At 39.5% G+C, this 22282-nt stretch overlaps 1 protein-coding gene across 1 annotated transcript in view; it reads left to right on the top strand.

Annotated features, from left to right (window-relative positions):
• Positions 1 to 6694: 6694 nt before the first annotated feature.
• The window catches only part of LOC137047276 (collagen alpha-1(XIV) chain-like), a 28859-nt gene continuing 13271 nt past the window's right edge, over positions 6695 to 22282 (top strand). Inside the window, exons 1-6 of the mRNA XM_067424846.1 lie at positions 6695 to 6832; positions 12423 to 12491; positions 14258 to 14413; positions 14523 to 14642; positions 14790 to 14954; positions 16697 to 16858. Of these exons, the coding sequence (XP_067280947.1) occupies positions 12431 to 12491; positions 14258 to 14413; positions 14523 to 14642; positions 14790 to 14954; positions 16697 to 16858 (664 nt within the window). The 5' untranslated portion in view covers positions 6695 to 6832; positions 12423 to 12430. The remainder of the gene's footprint in view (positions 6833 to 12422; positions 12492 to 14257; positions 14414 to 14522; positions 14643 to 14789; positions 14955 to 16696; positions 16859 to 22282) is intronic.

Below are 22282 nucleotides of genomic sequence, written 5' to 3' on the forward strand. Positions count from 1 at the left end.
AGTCACAGGAAGTTCCTGAGATTCGCTTTCGGGGGCGAAGCGTTCCAATATCGGGTTCTTCCCTTTGGCCTAGCCTTGTCACCTCGCACCTTCATAAAGTGCATGGACGCAGCCCTGGCTCCGCTAAGACTCCAGGGCATCCGTGTACTGAATTATATCGATGACTGGCTGATCATGGCCAGATCGTACGATATGGCAGTTCAGCATCGAGATGCTGTTCTAGCCCACATGAGGTGCTTGGGACTGAGATTCAATGCGAAGAAGAGCGCGTTGACGCCCTCCCAGAGAATCACGTTCCTGGGAATAGTATGGGACTCGGTAACGATGCGGGCACGCATGTCATCCGCGCGTATCGAGACCGTGCAGGCGGAAGTCTCCAGTATAAGGCTGGGCCACAGCATCTCTGTCAAGCAGTTCCAGAGACTGCTGGGTCTCATGGGGGGAAAGGGGGCAGAGCTCATAGAGGAAGGTCTGTCAGGTGTCGTGGAGACTATCCAGGGCTCCTTCCACCAGGAGGCTGTACAACTTGAAGTGGAGAGTGTTTTCCATGTGGTGTAGAGACCGTGAGGTAGACCCAGTTAACTGCGCTGTGGCTTCAGTACTGGAGTTTCTTCAAGAACGGTTTTCCGCCGGGCTTACCCCGTCCACACTTAAGATGCTTAACAGCAATAGGAGCAATAGGAGCTTTCCACGCAACGTTAGGTGAAGGACCTCTGGGGAGGCACCATCTGGTTGTACGGTTCCTCCAAGGAGCGCGGAGGATGAGACCTGTGGCTCGTTCCAGGATCCCTGCGTGGGATCTGGCAGTGGTGCTCGACGGGTTGGTTGAGGCCCCTTTCGAACCGCTGGAGTTGGCTGAGGCCAAAAACCTTACGCTTAAGGTAGCTTTTCTCTTAGCCATCACTTCTCTGAGGAGAGTGGGGGACCTTCAGGCATTGGCAGTCACACCCCAGGCGGAGTGAAAGCTATCTTGCGGCCGATCCCGGGATACATTCCCAAGGTACCATCTAATGTGGTACGGTCGGTGGTTCTCCAGGCTTTTAATCCCCCGCCTCATGTGACGGCAGATGAGGGCAGGCTTCACCTCCTCTGCCCGGTGCGGGCATTGAGGATTTATTTGGAGAGGTCTGCCCAGTGGAGGAAGTCAGATCAGTTGTTAGTGTGCTTTGGTCCACCTAGGAAAGGGCTGCCTGCGGCAAAACAGACTATTAGTAACTGGATTGTCCAGGCAATAGCCACGGCCTATCAGATGCGCAACTTGCCTTCACCTATAGCCGTGAGGGCTCATTCTACCAGGGGCATGGTCTCCTCGGTAGCCCTCCTTTCCGGAGCTTCTTTGCAAGAGATTTGCGAGGCGGCCGGGTGGGCCACACCGCATACTTTCGTGAGATAAGTTACCAAACATTACCAATGTTTCATGAGTACTATGGCCTGTTTCGAACTAAACTGCCAGTGTGAAAACGGCTTTACATTTATATTTGTGATATACAACATATACAGTATCACACAAGTTCAGTTTTTTGGTCCAAAATAACACAAGAGCAAATGAGCTACTGATATTATACAACAGTTTAATAAAATAGATGCTAATATTTTGCTGTTTTAGACAAAATATTGTCTGTTTCCAACCGTGATGATGCGGGTGCAGAGTGAATTGCAGGGTGTATCACAATAAGGTAATTGGTTTGAGATTTAGGTATCAGTGCATGTGTGGTTTTCCAGTTGCTAATAAACACATTAATGGCATGAGTGTCGTTACACTGTATTCAGCACAAACTGGGCTACCATGATACATATATTACCCCACATAATACATGAGCAACATTTATGTACATGATTGTATTTTTGAGAATAACATTTAAGCATTGTTTTTGAAAAAAAACAAGAAATGTAACTCACAAAATTAAGGCCACAAAACATACAATAGATATGTGTCCACAAGACTTTTGACTAATGGTTGATGTTGCCAAGAGTTTTTGCTTCAAACTGATGTGATATGTGATAAATGTCAGTAATATTGTGGCGTTTAACACATTGTACGTACTCATTAACCAAAAAAACAAAACATATATTGATTAAAATTTTGTAAGACACTTTTTCTTTACAAAGGCTGTATGCGAAGGGATGTGAATGATAATGAATAATGCTGTGATTTACACCTGAGAGAACTAAAGAACCCATAATGAGCTGCATAAAGAAAGAGCCTTTGAGTCAGGTATGTGACAGAGGGGAAATCTTTAGAAAAAACCTTCTTTTTTTTGTACACAGAAAACATTTACAAAATGTACAAAAATAAATATACACTTTGTTGTAGTTTATTTAGAATATAGTTAACAATATAAAGAGAGACCCAAAGGCACATTACAAATGCCTATTATATTTTAAATTATCAAAACATTTGACATTAACATTTTTAAGTTTTTGAAAGAGTATCATGGAAAAAAGTAATATTGTGACCTTGAACACAATTCAGTATTCAGTAAATACAAATAACTAATTAATTTGTGATTATGAATGTTATAAGTAAAATATTTTGGATTTTAACAACAAAATGGAACTTTAAAGGAAGGTTTTTTACAAAACAAAACTTAATAAAGTGGTCAAAATCCTGTCTGACACACTCCATGTCTTCTGATATATTGCACATCTTATGTTTCCTTTTTTACTAATGCTGTGCACTTTTCATAATCAACAAACATGAAATAAATTAATTAATTAATTAATACAAAAATAAAAAAATAACATTAGGCTATAATATTTAAACATAAATATGAAACAAAATACATTTAATGGTTACAACAAGTAGCCTATTGTACACAAAACAATTGACTACTGTATTTATAGCATCTGAACGTTTGTAATCCAACGCAGAGTCAAACACAGGCAGGAATAAACACAGGGAATAAGAAATGCTCAGAAACGTAACCGGGGCAAATAAGACTTCGCAATGAATGTGTGTGAGAGCAAAGTTTATGTAGGCATGATGATGAGGAACAGGTGGGCAGTAATCAGTCCAAGAGTGAGGGTGTATGGGAAATTGAGTCTGAAAAGTAGGTTAGTACTCTGGTGAGTTCGACCTCTGGTGGCAGACGGTGGAATCTTCACTGGCGTTTGTGACAGACAGAGAGGCTGCAGATTGCGCATCATTTTTGTTTTCTTTATTTAGCAAAAAGCACAGCATTTTGTTTTATTGTGAGTGTTAACAAATAAACAAAGACGTTTAGCAGATTATAATGATGTATAACACTTGCCTAAATTATAAAAATCAACAGAGTTATTTGAGTCTCTTTGGCTCTGATAAGAAAAAAAATTTTTAGGCGGCATGATCTTTGACCTCTAGGGGTTATAGCCTGTGAACCTGTTTTTTTTAGAGATGGGGATAATGTTGGAGGTCTTGAAGCAAACTATTACATGGCAGATTTCCAGTGAGATGTCTGTAAACACTTGACACAACTGATCAGCACAATATTTTACGGTGGAAGGAGAGACTGAATCTGGTCCTGCTGCTTTACGGTGTTTCTGTCTCTTGAAAAATACAGATTTCCCAAAAAAACATATTTGGCCATAAAACTCAGACAAAAATGTTTACATTATATAATTTATTGAAACACATCAACAAGGAACTACAAGTCTTTTTTAACAAACAAAAAAAAAAACTTTTGAAGCTGAACAAAACAAAAGAGTCCTGTGTCTTTACTTAAAACCAAAAAACTAAAAATAACAATGACATGAAACAGTCAAAAAGCAGTCTTAAAACATTTCCAAACATAGTTCAATAATTTACAGTTCAACAATCCATTTGTATGTCTCAGATTTTAAAATTAAAGGGATAGTTCACCGAAAAATAAAAAAAATTGGCCCAACTTTATATTAGTTGGCCTTAAGTACTATGTACTTACATCAAAAAATAAGTACAAAGTACTTACTGTGTTCAAATTGTATTGCAAAACACTTTTACTGATATTGAGGTGAGATAAAGGTAGAGTTAGGGACAGATGTGATGGGCTGGGTCAGTTTTAGGGTAGGGTTAGGGACAGGTGTGATGGGCTGGGTCAGTTTTAGGGTAGGGTTAGGGACAGGTGTGGTGGTGTGGGTCAGTTTAAGGGTAGAGTTAGGGACAAGTGTGGTGGTGTGGGTCAGTTTAAGGGTAGAGGTAGGGTCAGGTGTGGTGGTGTGGGTCAGTTTAAGGGTAGCGTTAGGGACAGGTGTGGTGGTGTGGGTCAGTTTAAGGGTAGGGTTAGGGACAGGTGTGGTGGTGTGGGTCAGTTTAAGGGTAGAGTTAGGGACAGGTGTGGTGGTGTGGGTCAGTTTAAGGGTAGAGTTAGGGACAGGTGTGGTGGTGTGGGTCAGTTTAAGGGTAGAGTTAGGGACAGGTGTGGTGGTGTGGGTCAGTTTAAGGGTAGGGTTAGGGTCAGGTGTGGTGGTGTGGGTCAGTTTAAGAGTAAAGTTAGGGTCAGGTTTGGTGGTGTGGGTCAGTTTAAGGGTAGGCTTAGGGACAGGTGTGATGGGCTGGGTCTGGGTTAAGGGTAGAGTTAGGGACAGGTGTGGTGGTGTGGGTCAGTTTAAGGGTAGGCTTAGGGACAGGTGTGATGGGCTGGGTCTGGGTTAAGGGTAGAGTTAGGGACAGGTGTGGTGGTGTGGGTCTGGGTTAAGGGTAGGGTTAGGGACAGGTGTAATGGGCTGGGTCAGTTTAAGGGTAGAGTTAGGGACAGGGGTGATGGGCTGGGTCTGGGTTAAGGGTAGAGTTAGGGACAGGTGTGGTGGTGTGGGTCAGTTTAAGGGTAGAGTTAGGGACAGGTGTGGTGGTGTGGGTCTGGTTTAAGGGTAGAGTTAGGGACAGGTGTGGAGGTGTGGGTCAGTTTAAGGGTAGGGTTAGGGACAGGTGTGGTGGTGTGGGTCAGTTTAAGGGTAGGGTTAGGGACAGGTGTGGTGGTGTGGGTCAGTTTAAGGGTAGGGTTAGGGACAGGTGTGGGTCAGTTTAAGGGTAGGGTTAGGGACAGGTGTGGGTCAGTTTAAGGGTAGGGTTAGGGACAGGTGTGGGTCAGTTTAAGGGTAGGGTTAGGGACAGGTGTGGTGGTGTGGGTCAGTTTAAGGGTAGAGTTAGGGACAGGTGTGGTGGTGTGGGTCAGTTTAAGGGTAGGGTTAGGGACAGGTGTGGTGGTGTGGGTCAGTTTAAGGGTATGGTTAGGTGTAAGGGAAGTGCATACTGTGTAATTATAAATGTAACTACAGAAGTTAATTACAGACGTAATTACATGCAGGTATTTTGTAAAATGTAAGTACAATGTAAAAACATGTATGTACACAATAAGTGCATTGTATCAAATGATTAATTAAAAGGTTAGTACATAGTAGTTAAGGCCACCTAATATAAAGTGGGTCCAAAAATTCTAATTTACTCACCTTAAGTTGTTCCAAGCTGGTATGAATGTTTTAGTCAATGGTAGCCTAAATCAGCCTGGTTACAAACTCTTCAAAATATCTTCTTTTATTTTCAACAAAACAAATTAATTTATACCAGCTTGGAAAACCTTTAAGGGTGAGTAAATGGCAGGAAATCCCGTAGATGGGTGAACGTATGAAAAGTGCTTGCTCAGGGCACACTCCTTTTTCACACCATTCAAACTACGGAAGTTTCTTCACCAGAATCTCTGGCTCAGTGCTGGCAATTTGTTTATGACTTATTAGGCAGAATCTGCAAAAGTTGTCAACAATGAAGCTTTCTTGGAAGCCTGCAAGGCCGTGTAATCCAAGGTTATCGGCACAGACACAAACTACAGTTCCTTTCACATACTGCTGTAGAGCCGGAACAAATATCCCCACTTGTTCCAGAGTCTTTATATCCTTAACCAATGAATCAAGGAACCTCTCGTAACCAAACAATCGCATCATCAGTCTTTCCAAGAAATGCTAGATTCATTCAATTTAGACTTGAATGGCATTTTGAAGCCACATTCAGATCTGCTCTTTTGCACAATGCTAATGATCAAAACTCTCTCAAAAGTCCAACAGAACTGATCATTAAACATTAACAGATGTTTCCCTTCACTCAAAAACACAAACAGTGCCCTAGTGAAAAATAAATATACTACAATTTATTTGAAATGCATTTATTTCATGCTAAATATACTGAAAATACATTTATTTTTTAAGTGCTTAATACCATTACCCTGCAATTGTACTTTTAGTATACTAAATTGGAAGTAATTTTTTACTTAATGTACTTTAGTTATCAGGAAATAGTGCTGAGGTCCAACTAAAGATGTATTTAAGTATGTTTGATTGTGTTAAAGTGGAACTATTGCAAGGTGTACTTAAAATATCTTGCATTTAAATTATACAGTGATCATACTATCCTTAGTAATAGTGATATTAAACACTTTTTAGTCTTAATTTTATGAAATGCCCATTGTGCTATAAAGAAGAACTCCAAATAAAGTGTAATTATAATATTTTTATCAGTAAGTCTCAAGCGATATGTCAGTAAATATATTTATGGGTTTGTAGTATAGTTTGTAGCAGACTCCGTCACGCGCCAAATTCAGAAAGTCTTTAGAAAATCCAAAGTTACCAAAACTCATAATTATGTTTATGTGCAAATACATTCTTTCTGACATGACTTGAAAACAGCGTAACTGCTGAAGCTAAACCTTGACCCATTTGGCCTGCCCCAACGTCCTACCACTGGATGAACCCAAAGTTCATTTATGCTTGATCTATGTTTCGATGAAGCCAATGCCATCACACTCGCCAACAATCGGTTTTGCTTCACTTTTGCTAAACAACTGAACTCGGAAAAGACAACTAGAAACTCATTGCTGCCAAACACAAGGTATTTCAAATCTGAGAGTGAGGAAATTATTTTTAGATGAGCTTTGCAAACTAAAGGGAATGTGAGGCATAAACTGAAGCATCAAGTTTGTTTCTGCTAACAGGGGCTGTAAGGGCCGGATTTAGAAAACTTTTGCCAGCGCAAATGTAACAATAAACAATTTGCAAATAAAACGATTGAATTTGTTAAATATTGAAGTACTCCTCTGTTGACCTGTTGATCAATGAACTGTATTAGAGTTCTACTTGTTCAGTATAAAACAGTATAGACCTAGATAAAGGATCTACAGGAAATGTGTTTTGAGTATAATCATGAAGTAAGGTTTATAATTATGACCTTAACCTTATCAATAATTTGCCCACACTTTGAATATCAGGTAGGCTATAGTTTAATGCAGTTTTTTTTATCTAGCACTTTCCACAATTTTGCAAGGTTTGAAAACAGCTTTTCATACATATAAAGCAGTAATTACAAACATTAATATATGTAGGCTAATTATGACAAATAAAGAAAACAGCATTTTTGAAAAAGAAGACGTTTTATTACTTTAGTGTATTCCTAATACACTCCAATGAACCTACTGTAATACACTTTTCCCATTAATGCTACTTTAATGGAGTTGCATTATTAAATTATTAAAATGATTGGCAATTCCTACATTAAATGTACATATATCTGTACCCATTCTGTTATTTTGATGATATGTGATTTACTGGTTTACTGGAGTGTCTGTAAAACGTCAGCAAAAGGTATATTTATAAGCAGTGCCATTATTTATAAAGATTACTTTATTGTAGCATATTTAAAGTACACTATAATGATGCCGTTAGCACACTTCAAGTGTACTTGGAATGCCATTGCAGTGTGTTTTAATATCACTAAAAGTTTGTTATCAGTATAATATTAATGTTATATATATATACACTGTAAAAAGTAATTGTCAAATCTACTAAAGAAAAACTTGTAAAATTAACTGATTTTGGAAAATTTGTTGATTTAACTTGAATATACTGAGTATTGTGAACTTTTAGGCGGATGCAATAGCTAAACTAAGCAAGTTTAGTACATTGTACTTAAGAATGTTGAGTGTGTTGTACTAAATGCATGTTCACACTGTTAAATCCAACAGCTGTTCTTACTAAGACTTTTTAGTAAACTCTACTTAATGTCAATAATTTGAACTTACTTAAGACAATATAGTAATCTGAACTGTTTGCATGCTATGCCTTTGTTACTTAGAAAACCCAAGTAAACATTACTTGACTGGCTTGAGTACCATTTTGCCAAAGGAAAAAAAAAAAAAACAGGTGGGCGGGCAAAAGGTTGAGGCGGGGCAATTCTTAATAGACTTTTCACTCATTTCCTCCACTTCTGCAGTCGTCGTTCTTCTTAGTTGTATTCACTCATTTTCCAGTCATCTTGAATGTTATTGAAAATACAACTAAATACTTTGGGAGAGCAACACATAAGCTGACTTCATAAATGTATGTTGATTTCCTAAAATTTCTCACCATTGTGGTGATCGGTGTTCCCTTTGGTTGGGCACTTGGAACTTAATTTATATTACTATAAATATCTTCCTATTGATGCAGCAATGCAACAAGAAATCACAGTTATCTGATTTCAAAGGAAGGGAAGAAATAAGTATATATATATATATATATATATATATATATATATACATATATATATATATATATATATATATATATATATATATATATATATACACATATATATATATACACACACACACACATACATATATATATATATATATATATATATATACACATCTACTCATATAGATAAAAAATGTAAAAAATGTAATACTAATTAATGATCTTTTAAAATTTTATTGTTAACACTTTTGACAAATTTTTAATTGTGTTGATATAATGCCTCTAGATTTGTGACAATATCCAACAATAGACCATGCTTGAGTCACACACAGACTTCAACATTCAGCATGCAAAACACAACAATGGTAACATTTTTTTTTTTTTACACTTAATAAGGCCATTAAAAGTTCATTTGCTGTCATTATTGGGGTTGTACTGACAAAAGACAGCAAATAAAATGGTAAAATAAAGCCAAAAATAATAAAACAGAGTTACGATTGCCCTGTGATTAATTTATTCATGCTGCAATGCATTCTGGGAGTACACTTCCTCAGCTCACAGATAGAATTATGTCGACTTGAATGGTTTAAGTAAGCCCAACTTGATGCAATTAAGCTTACTTAACTGAGTGTTAAGTTCAGCTTACTTGAGAATTTTAAGGCAATCAATTTCCACACATTCTTCTAGTAAAATGAACAAGCAGACATTAAAGAACTAGTTAAAAGAACTATTTTGTTTTAGTTCTGCTTACAAACCCCAACTTATATATGTAAGTTGGCTGAACTTTTGAAATGAGTTACTTGTACTCAAGTTTTGTGGTAACCTCTGCAAATACACAAGTTAACTCTACAAAGTAGTAGTAAGTAGTATCAAGTCAAAAATGATGACCTAATTTGCTTGAAAATTTTGAGGCAATCAGTTTCCACAGCTTTTCTAAGTAAAGTCAACTTATTACTTTTTACAGTGTATATATTCAACACTCTTAAAGTGTAATTTAATTACAATTGTAATGTCACCAAGTTTATGCTGAGTGAATTCTGCATTATACAAGAGTATATTTAAATTGTACTTGTAAAGTATACTTGGAATATTTCCACTTTAGCACAAACAAGTGTATTCAATACTACTTTAGTTGAACTTTAGCACCGCTTCTGTACAACTAAAATGCATTTAGTACAAAATGAGTTGTTCTAATTTAACAGACTTTTGGTATACAAATAATTAGTGTGTCGCAAATACATTTAGTTATACTACGAATATTGTGCTTAAGCATAATATTTTTTTCACTAGGGTAATACTTAATTCAATAGTAACTCTTAATTTTCAGCCATGTGCTTTGAGTTTAGTTTTTCTGATCATTTTGCCTGTGTTAATGCTAACTACATTTTGGCTCATGAAATTGTACTTTTTCACCACCATTTCCTTTAAAAATAATAATTGTGCACTAGGTACACAAAATACTTCCTCTCAGCATTATTTGGAAAAAAATGTCCCCACTAAAAACCACAATATTTAATCTGTTTAAAGAAGATCTGTCCGTTAAAGTCAAAAAAAGTTATAAAGTGAACCCCAAAAAAAGTTATAAAAGTTAAAGTTTATGAAAATTATTAATGAACATTCTTGTATATAAAATCTAGATATGATCTCTAAAATTGCTAGAAAATCAAAGAAAATAAATCTAAACAAGTTCCAAATTTGATGTTGATATCATATATCTTTTTATTACAAACATTCTCACCACACTCTGACAATATTAAAAATTGTGGTTTCAATGGGGACATTTTTGTCCAAATGATGCTGAGAGGAAGTATTTTGTGTACCTAGTGCAAAATTATTAATTAAAGGAAATGGAGGTGAAATAGTAGTATTCCAGTAAAAATACACACCTGTGCCAAAATGTGTGCAGTAAACATTAACACAGGCAACATGGTCAAAAAATAAATAAATAAACTGAAAAAGACAAAAATGTCCACAAGGATGCATGAGGGATAACATAAATAGGTATCCTTTGTCCTTCATTTTACCAAGCCTCAAAACCGCTTAAGTTTTCTTTAAAAAATAGGAAAACGTATCTCTTGGTTTTATTAGTGAAGTGTAGAAATATTTTCAACACTGAACCACATTGAAAATCTGCACACTATTTTTAATTATCATTTAATTATTTTATTTTTCTTTTGTAAAAATTACAAGACTTATAATTCATTGTTTGCAGTTTGTAAAAACAATAAAACATATGAAGATAATAAAGTTTTATTTTTGGAATAGAGAAGGTTTTCTATTAGTGTTAGTGTGCGGGTTAGGTTGTAAGTAGCTGTACAGTATATAATAAGCTGTACAGTATATATATAATAATACATATCTATGGAAGGACCCCATTAGGATATTCTCTAAAAATAATTCAGTGGCTTAGTAAATATCACAGTAAACATTCACTTTATTAACTTCTCTAAATATAATTTATTTGATGTTTTGAGTTGAACATACACCCCAAAGAATTGACAGTTAATTTTCTCTCAAATTTACAGTTATATTTAAGTTTTTTTTCACAAAAAAATAGTATTTGAATAACCAATATTTTTTTAAATAAACTAAATAGATTTGTGAAATCTTTATCCAAATATTTGAATGTAGAATTAAATCGATCTGTTTCAAGAACCACAAATATTACTTAATTCAAATCAAGATTATTAATATTTATTACACACTGAAAAACTGTAATAAATTTACTTAATTAAAACAATGCCCCCCCCCCCAGTTCCTTCTTCTCAGCGTCGCAGAACTGGTGCATTTCCTCTGTGAAATTCAGGCTTGTGTGTTTTATTTATTATTATTATTATTATTATTATTATTATTATTATTATTATTATTATTTATCTATAAAATCATTACTGTGCTTAATAAAATCCTTTTATTAAAATTATTATGTTATTATTGTGGCGTCTCTTTGAAATGCCTGGTGCCTTGCTCAAGACACACTACTTTATTCCTAAAGATAATGAATATAAATCATTTGAATGATAAAATGTTCTTCAAACTGTGCACTGCTTGTTTATGTAGCGAAGCATCAGGACGGGTCTGAAGTTTAAAGTCCACCTGCAGAGCGTGCGTCATTTCAGGCTCGAGAAATTTGCTATAAATCGATAACAGACTGGTTGATTACACTTGAATTACTTTTAAATGTTTAATTTTTACTTCTAAAACGTTTGTTACATAAGTTTAAATGTTTATTAACAGTAGGCCTAATGCTGTATTGCTGTAATGATACTCATCGAAAATAAAGGTCAATGTTATATATAAGTGTGGATGTGTCGAGTATTTTACAGTTAATATTAAAGTTATACAATAATAGATAATATTTCTCATAAATAAAAACAGTTAATATTATTCATAAATATTGTTTTTTTAAGTTTTCCCACAATTTTTTCTACTTTTTTTTTTTAATGTACCAAATGCAGTTACTCAGATTTACTTAATTTTTTACTTCCATTTACTCAGTTTCTATGGTGTATGTAATTGATTTCACTGCTTTAAATGTAATAAAAAAAAAATTATTGTAAAAATGTTTCACCAAAAAAAAAGAGTAAATCATAGTGAAAGTGTTTAGATTGTAGCCAAGTAAATGTGTGTGTTCTGACTTGTGTGTGCTTATGAATTGTGCTGTGTGTGAATGTGAATTGTGCTATACTGATGATGTTTCTCATGTGTCTGCTGAACGAGTAGATGTAAAACAGTTACAGTGATGTATGTTGGCACTTACGACTAGGTGGAGCCCTGTACACTTGTATCCTTGTTGTGACCCTCAAATGACAGAATAAAAAAAACAGTTAGACAGTGAATAACTTGTGGTGTGTCATGTCTTTATTATATCTTTATTTTCTAAGTGTTAAGCCCAAACAGCTAACTAGGAGTTACCAAAAGATATCACAGTTACTGAAGTGTGTGATTTCTGTGTGTTGTGTGTTTATCAGCGGACAGGATGCGGGTCCGAGCGCTGCTGTTCCGGATGCTCACATCCGTCCTCATCGCGCATGCACAAGGTACACCCGTTTGTCTGCTAAATATAAGTAGGTCAAATACGTTAAGCAGAAAATGATCTTTTATACAAGATGAAATGTATTATCAAATGCATGCACAATTATCCATGAAATTTTACAAATATATCTTACTATCCACATAGAATCATTTGTAGATCAAGAGGCTTTCAGTTTCACTGATGTCTTCTGTTTGATTCATTTGAATTGAGATTTTTGTTCCACTATTTTAGACTTAGTGCACAAATGTCTCAGAATCAAACACAACTATGCCTAGGAAAGCAGCTGCCACTTGTTGGCATTTTTCATCCCAGAATTAAAGATAGAATTACAATTTTTTTTCTTGTGTAAAATTTCTTTACACAAAATGAATGATAACTACAGCAGATTTGATTGTGTATTATATTGTTACAAATTCCTTGTGTTTGTTCCTGAAGTGTTTCTTGTGCCATGATTTGTAGTCCATTGGTCCTTGATTATTCTCCCCAGGTGTGTCTCATCACCTTGTTACCTTGTTAAGCTTGTTGTCCTCTGTGTGTATATATAGCCCTTGTGTCCTGTGCTTCGTCAGTCCATGTTTTGTGTGTCTTACATTTTCATGCTCTCTGCGTTTCCCAGTTTTAAATTAGTTTGTTGTAACGCTTTAGATTACAGCCTGGAAAGTAGGGATGAGCAGGCCGTGAAGACCTCAAACAGTTAAAGCAAATGTGCCATATTTTGTGGAAGCTTCGAAACAATCTGACACCCGTCTCTACGGCGGCACCTAGTGGTCATTTGCATGTGTTGATCAGAAATAACCTTAAAATGATCCTTCTGTCTGACAGCTGCATGATATTGGTTTTGTAAGCTGTAGCCTCCTCAATGTAAATATTTTTTGGTCATGAAAAATGAAGATTAACAAAATAAATAACGTCACAATTTGTCACATTTGTTAAATAACAGTTTTATTAAAACAATATTAAGTGCTCTGCTGTTGAAGGACTTAGCCAACTTCTCTCTTTTTTACATATAATTTCTTCAGCCGTTGAAAAAATCCTCTCACAAAGTACACGTGTTTGCTGGCATGCACAAATATTTGTTTTGCACACAGACTTTTGGAGCGATCCTGCCACCCCAGTTCCCCACGAGTTTGCTCCGAGTCTCCACGTGCCCGCTCCTGGTGAACTCTGACTGTCCATATGCAACCACAGAGGTTGTCCCAAAGTTTCCTGCTTGCCCAGTCATGGCCACAGAAGCCATTACTGAACATCCAGCCTGTTTTGTCTCAGCCAGAGAGGCCATTTTAATTTCTCCAGTCTCGCCTGCTCCACCGTGCTGGCCTTCTACTATGCCTCAGTAGATTCTGCTCCATTGTGTGATGACCTCCATACGGATCTTCAGTCCTGGTTGCAGTGCTATGGTGGTCTTTTGCTCCGCTGTGGAGTTATCCAGTCCTATCTGCTCACCTGTGGTGGTCATCTGGGGCCGCCAGCACTGCCTGCTTTACTTTGGTCATCATCTTCACTCTGGTCACTTGCTCTGCCTCTGTCTCCTGATCCTCTCCCTCTCCACAGACCTGGCCCACCATCCTTTCCCGTGGTCCACTTAGGTCCGCCTCAGCCTGCTTTCTCCAAATCAGGATTTTTATCTCTGTATTTGTAACCAGCAAGCAGCCAGGTTTACATCAACACATTTCTGGGCACGTTTTGGGATATTGCATATAAATGCCGAGTGGAAACACCAAGTTGTGAATAAAATCTCAATTAATATAATCTGTCTGTCTCTCTCTATAGAGGATGTCTTCACATGTAAAACTCCAGCTCTCGCAGATATCGTGATTCTGGTGGATGGATCATCGAGTGTCGGCCGGGTTAATTTCAAAACTCTGAAGAACTTTCTGGAAAGTCTCGTCCAGGCTTTCGTAGTTGGTTCTGAACACACACGTGTTGGTGCGTCTACAGTCTTGTGTTTTTATTTGGAATGTTTTTGAAGTGTGGGTTAATTGTGTGTGTGTGTGTGTGTGTGTGTGTGTGTGTGTGTGTGTGTGTGTGTGTTCAGGGTTGGTGCAGTACAGTGGGGATCCACGGATCGAGTGGCATCTGAACACTCACAGCACTAACGAGTCTGTGATCGACGCTGTGAGGAATCTGCCTTATAAAGGAGGAAACACACTCACAGGTACACACACACACACACACACACACTCACACACACACACACACACACACACACACACACACACACACACACACACACACACAAACACACATATACATATACACACACACTTTTAATGCATCTGTGTGTTCGTGAGTGTTTTTCCAGGTCTTGCGTTGACGTATATTTTGGAGAACAGCTTTAAACCTGAATCTGGATCCAGACCTGACATTCCTAAAATTGTGATTCTGATCACGGACGGCAAATCACAGGATGATGTTCTTTCTCCTGCGCAGAGACTCAGAGACGCTGGGATCGAGCTGTTTGCTATCGGTATGAGAACAGGGTCAACTGTAACGGTTTTATTATACATTAGAGATGGGTGATAAGACCAACATACTACTGCACAAGTCATTTTATCTCAGATTAGCAATACACACACAGCTTAGATTGTCAGGTCTGTGTGTTTTATATTTAAGTTCTCATACTCATGTAACACAATAATCAGACAGAATTTCCGTTTACCAAGCTCTTTAGGGTGAACACACAGGTTATTTTATTTTGTGTCTCTCGACTAATTATAATATAGTCGAGATATTATATACTATGCTAACCCTAACCCAATAATCTATCTGCCTGCCTGCCTGTCTGTCTGTCTGTCTGTCTGTCTGTCTGTCTGTCTGTCTATCTATCTATCTATCTATCTATCTATCTATCTATCTATCTATCTATCTATCTATCTATCTATCTATCTATCTATCTATCTATCTATCTATCTATCTATCTATCTATCTATCATGGACCAGCTGGAGTTTGTTTATTAAGCGAGCAGGGCAACCACCCAGTAGAGCATTACAATAATCTATCCTTGAGCTCATGAACGCATCGACTAACTGTTCAGCATTTGGCATTGAAAGCATGTGCCGTGATTTAGATATATTTTTAAGATGATAGAATGCGGTTTTACAGATGCTAGAAACGTGGCTTTCAAATGAAAGATTGGTATCAAAGAGCACACCCAGGTTCCTCACTGACGACGAGGGCTTGACAGAGCAGTCATCAAGTGTTAGACAGTATTCTCGGTTACTACTTGTGGAGCTTTTCTGTCCAATAATTAAAAATTCAGTTTTATCCGAATTAAGTTGCAGGAAATTACTAGTCATCCAATTTTTTACATTTACGCATTTGGCAGACGCTTTTATCCTAAGCGACTTACATTGCATTCAAGGTGCACATTTTACATTATAGTCAATTCTTGCTTTCCCTGGGAATCGAACCCATGACCTTAGTGTTGCTAGCACCACGCTCTACTGGTTGAGCTACAGGAAAGCCTATATCTATAGCTTAATATCAGCTCTGCATTCCGTCCATCTTGTGAATTGGTAAGTTTCGTCAGGGCGTGAGGAAATATAGAGCTGAGTATCGTCAGCATAACAATGAAAGCTAACGCCATGTTTCCTAATGATATCTCCCAGTGGAGCAGATACAGGGTGAAGAGCAGCGGTCCTAACACTGAGCCTTGCGGTACCCCATACTGAACTTGTGATCGGTGTGACATCTCTTCATTTACTGATACAAACTGATAACGGTCAGATAAGTACGATTTAAACCATGCCAAAGCAGTTCCACTAATGCCAACATAACTCGAGTCTATTCAGAAGAATATTGTGATCGATACTAAATCCGCACTCTTAATCTAAATCTCTAATACCGCTTTGGAGCTGTCATGCCCCAATTATGCGCTGTGTCTAGGAAAACTTATATATAATTTAATTTGTAAAATGTAAAGTGCTGCGTATTTTATTTTATTGGTGCAGAGATGGCAGAGATTGATGTAGTCAGTAAAATATTTGAAAATGAAGCACTACAATCACACAGTGCTTAAGTGTGTCCCATTGAGTAAATTAAATCCTAAAACACTTGCAGTCTTCTTGCCCACTTGAACACTTTCAACTCCAGAAATATGTCATGTAAGTAGACAAGTCAAAGCATAAACCATGGGTATTTGGACAGGGCTGATCTCTAATGATACTCTCTATACTCTGTTCCCCATGTGTTTGTATGAATGTGTGCAGGGATAAAGAGCGCCGATGAGAACGAGCTGAGAGCCATTGCCTCCCCGCCGGAGGACACACACATGTATAACGTGGCTAACTTCAGCGCATTGAGCTCCATCGTGAAGGGAGTGACCCGGAGCGTCTGCGAGCGCATCTCTGAGATCAGCAAAGAGATCAGCGGTGGGTTCTGGGATCTCGGTTGCTGTTATATTACTTCTTTTTTTTTTTTTTTTTTTTTTTTTACAATAATTTTACAAAGGGCACTTTTTAAATACTCTTCACATATTTCTTATAACTAACTCTCAACTTGTCACAGCAGTAAATTTTACATTCAAACTGCTCTAAAACTACCAAAACACTTCATTCATGTCTCAAATTTACTAACAACAAACTAACAGGAGCATTATATAGTGTTATCTTTTGAAAAGTTTCTTTAAAAAACGAAATGAGCTTTCTTGACCCTTTGGAATTCACTGCAGTTTATGTTACATGACCCCTGTTTACATTACAGTACACAATTGTTTCTATGTTTTGCCCTTGTGTATAGATGGTAATGAAACTGAAAGATTAACACTTGTGTAGGTTTTCAAATACAACTAATAGTATTTCATTTTTTAAACTTAAAATACATTTCAACATGATTCATGAACAAAAATATGAATTAGTGTGGTTTGAATTAGGTTTTGAACTTTAATGGGTACTTCAGTGCTGGGAAGATGAATCTGTATTTAAACTGGGTCATTAATGTAGTAGAAATGTGATTTTTTTATTTTATTTGATGCCTTCTAGTCTAAGAGTTGGGGATGAAATGCAACAATTCCCAGAATGCTTCGCTGCCCTCTGAGGCCAACTGTTAAATCAACATAAATGTGTAAATGCAGTGAGTTTGCTTCCTACTTCTCCGAGAAAATCAATATTATCAGAAAGGCGATCAGCACATCCTCTAGTTGCGCCGGGGTCAGTCAGATCATACCAAACCCTCGGAAAATGTCAGATTTCGAAGCTATTGACTGCAAAATTTTAGAAGACACAGTACAGCATCTTAAAAGATCAACCTGTGCCCTAGACACACTCCGCACTTCTTTCTTCAAAAGTGTGTTTAACTGTTTAGAAGCAGATCTCCTAGAAGTGGTGAACTCCTCACTTCTCTATGGGACTGTAACGATGAGTGTGGAATGAGCAGACAAGGAAGCAGATCTACGTGCAGGAACATTTACTGAGGAAAACAAAGATAAACAAGGAGCTCATGGCAACACAACAATACATACGTACAACGACTGATAAACCACGGGTGAAGCACAAGTACTATAAATACACAAGCTTAACAAGGAAACAAGGGGGCGTAACAGATAGAAAACACCTGAAGAACTAAATCAGCATGAAAAACTACAAAGGACTACAAAACTAAACACACAACAGGAAATAACATAAAAGTCCACAAAAACACACAGGGAATGTGACAGAGCCCTCCCCTTACGAGCGGCTTCCAGATGCTCAAAGAAAACTATACAAAAGTCCAGATGGAAGGTGGAACGGCGGCAGAACAGGGGGAGGGATGGAGGGCCAGGACCGTGGAGAGGAAGAGGACCTGTAGACTGAAATGGAGCAGGCGTGACAAGGGACCAAGGTGGAACAAGCTGGTCAGGCGGCCAGGGAGGCGCAGGCGGCCAGGGAGGCGCAGGCGGCCAGGGAGGCGCAGGCAGAGCAGGCGGCCAGGAAGGCGCAGGCGGCCAAGGAGGCGCAGGCAGAGCAGGGGGCCAGGGAGGAGCAGGCGGCCAGGGAGGCGTCCACGGCAGATCTAAAAAGACTGGCAAAACTATAACAGAAGGAACAGACAGGTTAGAATTGGCACCTAAGGCCAAAGAGAGACAGGTGGGGAATTCAAAATCCTTCTCCTTAGTCATGACAGAGCTGGCAGAATATTCAGGAGGGGTAGTCCTCTCTAAACGGACAAGGAGTTCATAAGTGGTCTCTATGGTTGCAGCTAGACATATACTAAAGTCAGGGGGCACAGAAAGTTCAAAAACAGCCTCATTAGTCAAAATGGAGCCATCAGGGGACACAGAGCTGTCAGGTAGCACAGAAAGTTCCGAAACGGTACCCGTTACCGAAACAGAGGCAACTGGGAACTCAGAGAATTCCAAAACATTGTCAGCATACAAAACCGAGGCACCAAGGAACGGGGAGAGTTCAGCAACAAGGTCAGTGGCCATAAGAGAGGCATCAGAGATCACATGACTTTCCAAAATAGTGCTCACAGCAGAAACATCTGGGACCGAAGAGAGTTCAGAAATACCTGCCACCGCTGCATCTGGGGAAATAGGTGAAGTGTGTGCAGCCCAATCACACAAAATGGCTGTAGCCATTACAGGTAGACCAATAATCAAAAAGTCTACCTCAGAGTCAAGCGGCACTGCGACTAAAGAGCTAGAGGACACCGGAGCCGGCGGGCTTGAGTGCGTAGCAAGCGGCGGGCTTGAGTAAGGCCTCGGGATGCCAGCTACTCGCGCTGAAGTCAGCGGTGGATCGTCCACACTGGACACCAATCCTCTCCACTCCCGGATGGCCACCATGGCCAACGTGTCGCTGACTGGTGCTGCGGGCTGTGGTGAGCTATGCTCAAAACAATGTTTTAAGGGTGGATCCTCCTCTGCCTTGCGCACAGTAAAAGACGACCCACACAGCTGCAAAGCCTGCTCGATGTACTGGGCCAGGGTCCATCCGATGGTTTCCCATGGCATCAGCTGGGCGATGTCATTGTCCAACCCGCTCCAGAAACAGTCTATCAGAGAGGATTCATCCAAGTGAGTGAGATGGCAGATAGCCAGAAATTCCTCCACAAAACATTCTATTGACCGCCCGTTCTGAAAAATAGCACAAAGTGCACTCAAGTGGTCCCGGTATGATCCTGCTAGTTCCTAGTGATGTTAACAGTGACACCAAAGCTCCGAAGCGTGTGTCAAAAAAATGAAACTATTTTCTGTGAAGCTTTGTATCGATGCTTGATTCGTTCTATCAAAACCACGTGACCAATGACGTCTGAAGCTTCGTTTCACAAACACCCACGTGACTGATTCAGAAAGGTTTAAAAATGCGCGACACAGGGCGTGCCTGTGAGGTGTGTTGCGTTGCATTGAGCAGGTTTTTTGCATTGCGCGAGTTTGTTATGGACCCTGTTGCAAAGAGAGGGCGTTCTGAAATGTGGGAACACTTTCATTTGATTTTGCCCAATAAAGTTGATCATTTATTTGGCTTTTGTTCTGCCGCATATATTTATCTATTTATTTATTTAATCCGAACTAGCCTATGACTTCATACATTAGAGACAAGTATAGGCTTATCCTTCTATAATCATGTGAAAGTGTGTGTGTTTTTCCTTCTGTGCATGCATTTATTTAGCATACTTCCTTTATTCGTGAGTTTTATTTGTTTACAAACAGGAAAAATGTTCACATTCACAATACAAAATCATATCTTTATTGGTTTAAGTTACTAGGAGCATGCAATGGAACAGATTGTGTCATATAATGTCATATATAATATATTGATTAATTTATTAATCAATCCATTAATTCACTTTTTGCTTCTAGATAATGCGTCGGTTGCAAAACATTTTGCGACACAGCGCTTTCCCTCCTCACTTTCACCAGCCGAGGGCCTCGTTGAGCTCTGACTTGAAAAGCTTCGAGTAATGAACCTTTTTCTGATACAACTGTGCTGAAAGCTTCACTGGTTCAGAAAGCTTCCTGGAGCATCTGCGAGCGCATCTCTGAGATCAGCAAAGAGATCAGCGGTGGGTTCTGGGATCTCGGTTGCTGTTAACTTATAGTTTTTTTTTTTTTTTTTTTTTTTACAATCATTTTACAAAGGGCACTTTTTCTTTTCTTTTTTTTTTTTTTTTTTTTAAAAAAAACAAAAACAAAACAAAGGGCACTTTTTCAATACTCTTCTCACAGTAGAATTAGGTTGCAGGAAATTACTATTCATCCAATTTTTTATATCAGCTCTGCATTCCGTTAAACTTGTGAATTGATAAGTTCCCTTTCGGGGAACTCGAGCTGCGTCGAAACGCTGTGAGAACGCCTCTGCGTTAATGCGTCGTGAAGCGCCTGTAGAACCATTCCATCGGAAAAAAGATCGATCGTCGGCGTGATGACGTCATCGACCGGAAGCTATAAAGCGTCCGTGAAAACAAACAGGAACTAGCTTCTGAGCCTTCAGCAAGCGATCTGTGTGAACCTGTCTGTCTATTTGGTGTTTTTGTCTGTCTATATCAGAGTTTTTCCACCTTTTTGTTAAATATTTCATTATTAACAAACAAAGAGAAAAGAAAATAGATAGAATATGGCGAGTGAAAGCAGCAATTTCAAGAGGTGTGTTCATCCCTGCCCACGCTACATCACGAGCGGGGATACACACTCTCTTTGTGTAGCCTGCTTGGGAGCGCAGCATGCCCAGGCAGCCCTCGAGGGGGCTGCTTGCGAGCACTGTGAGCGATTGCCATTAAGAACGCTGCGCTCCTGCCGGGCACTCTTCGAGGAGGGTGCCTCGGCTCGTGTTCCCCGCGGCTCTGGTCCCGCTGCCGCCGAGGCGGAGCGAAGGCTGCAGTCGTGGGGATCACAATTGGATGTTGCAGAGGGGTTAGAGACGGGCGCTGCCTTATCTCTGCCCTCACCTGCTCCATCCAGCGGCTCTTCTCGGGGCATGGAAGCACGCATGGCGGTTTCTTCCCCCCCGAGAGAGTCGCCGGTGCTTCATCTGTCCAGCTCTGAGGAGGTGGACGTTGAAAGCATCGACACTGAAGACTCGCCACTTCAGTCCCCTGCTAGTGAGGAGCTAGTTGAGGTTTTGACGCAAGCAGTGGCCAGATTAAACATCGACTGGCCCACTGAAAGATCTGAGGCAGGGAGAAAACGTCATAGCAAGCTAGACGAACGCTTCCTGCCATCTCGCGCTTCAGAACCTCAGCGGCGGGGCCTGCCGTTCTTCCACGACTTGCACACCGAGGTGGCAAGATCGTGGAGGAGACCGGCATCATATCGTGTGTTCAGCCCGCAGACTTCGGTCTACCGTAACATCAGCGGGCTGAGACAGTATGGTTATGGGGCGATGCCAAAGGTTGAAGAGACGCTCGCGAGCCATCTCTCGCCTTCATCGGCATCGTCCCTTAAGGCCCCGACTTTACCCACCAGACCTTTAAAGACAACGTCGGCGCTGGTGGGTAAAGCGTACTCGGCAGCGGGTCAGGCGGCTGCATGCCTGCACACGATGGCTATCGTGCAGGCATACCAGGCTGACCTGCTGAGGGATCTGGATAGTAGTGATGCTGTGGGGGGAGATATTGTCGCTGAATTGAGAACGTCAGCTGATTTAGCTCTCCGGGCCACCAAGGAGACGGCCAGATGTGTTGGCCGCTCCATGGCAGCATTGGTGGCCACGGAGAGACATTTATGGTTGAACCCCACAGACATCAAGGAGAGGGAGAAAGCCTTTCTGCTTGATGCGCCGTTTTCTCCTGGAGGCCTCTTCGGTGACGCAGTCCACACTGTCACCGAGAGGTTCCAGGAGTCAAAAAAGCAAGCTGCGGCGCTCAAGTAGTTCCTC

This window comes from Pseudorasbora parva, chromosome 19 (assembly GCF_024679245.1).
Source record: "Pseudorasbora parva isolate DD20220531a chromosome 19, ASM2467924v1, whole genome shotgun sequence".
NCBI lineage: Eukaryota > Metazoa > Chordata > Actinopteri > Cypriniformes > Gobionidae > Pseudorasbora > Pseudorasbora parva.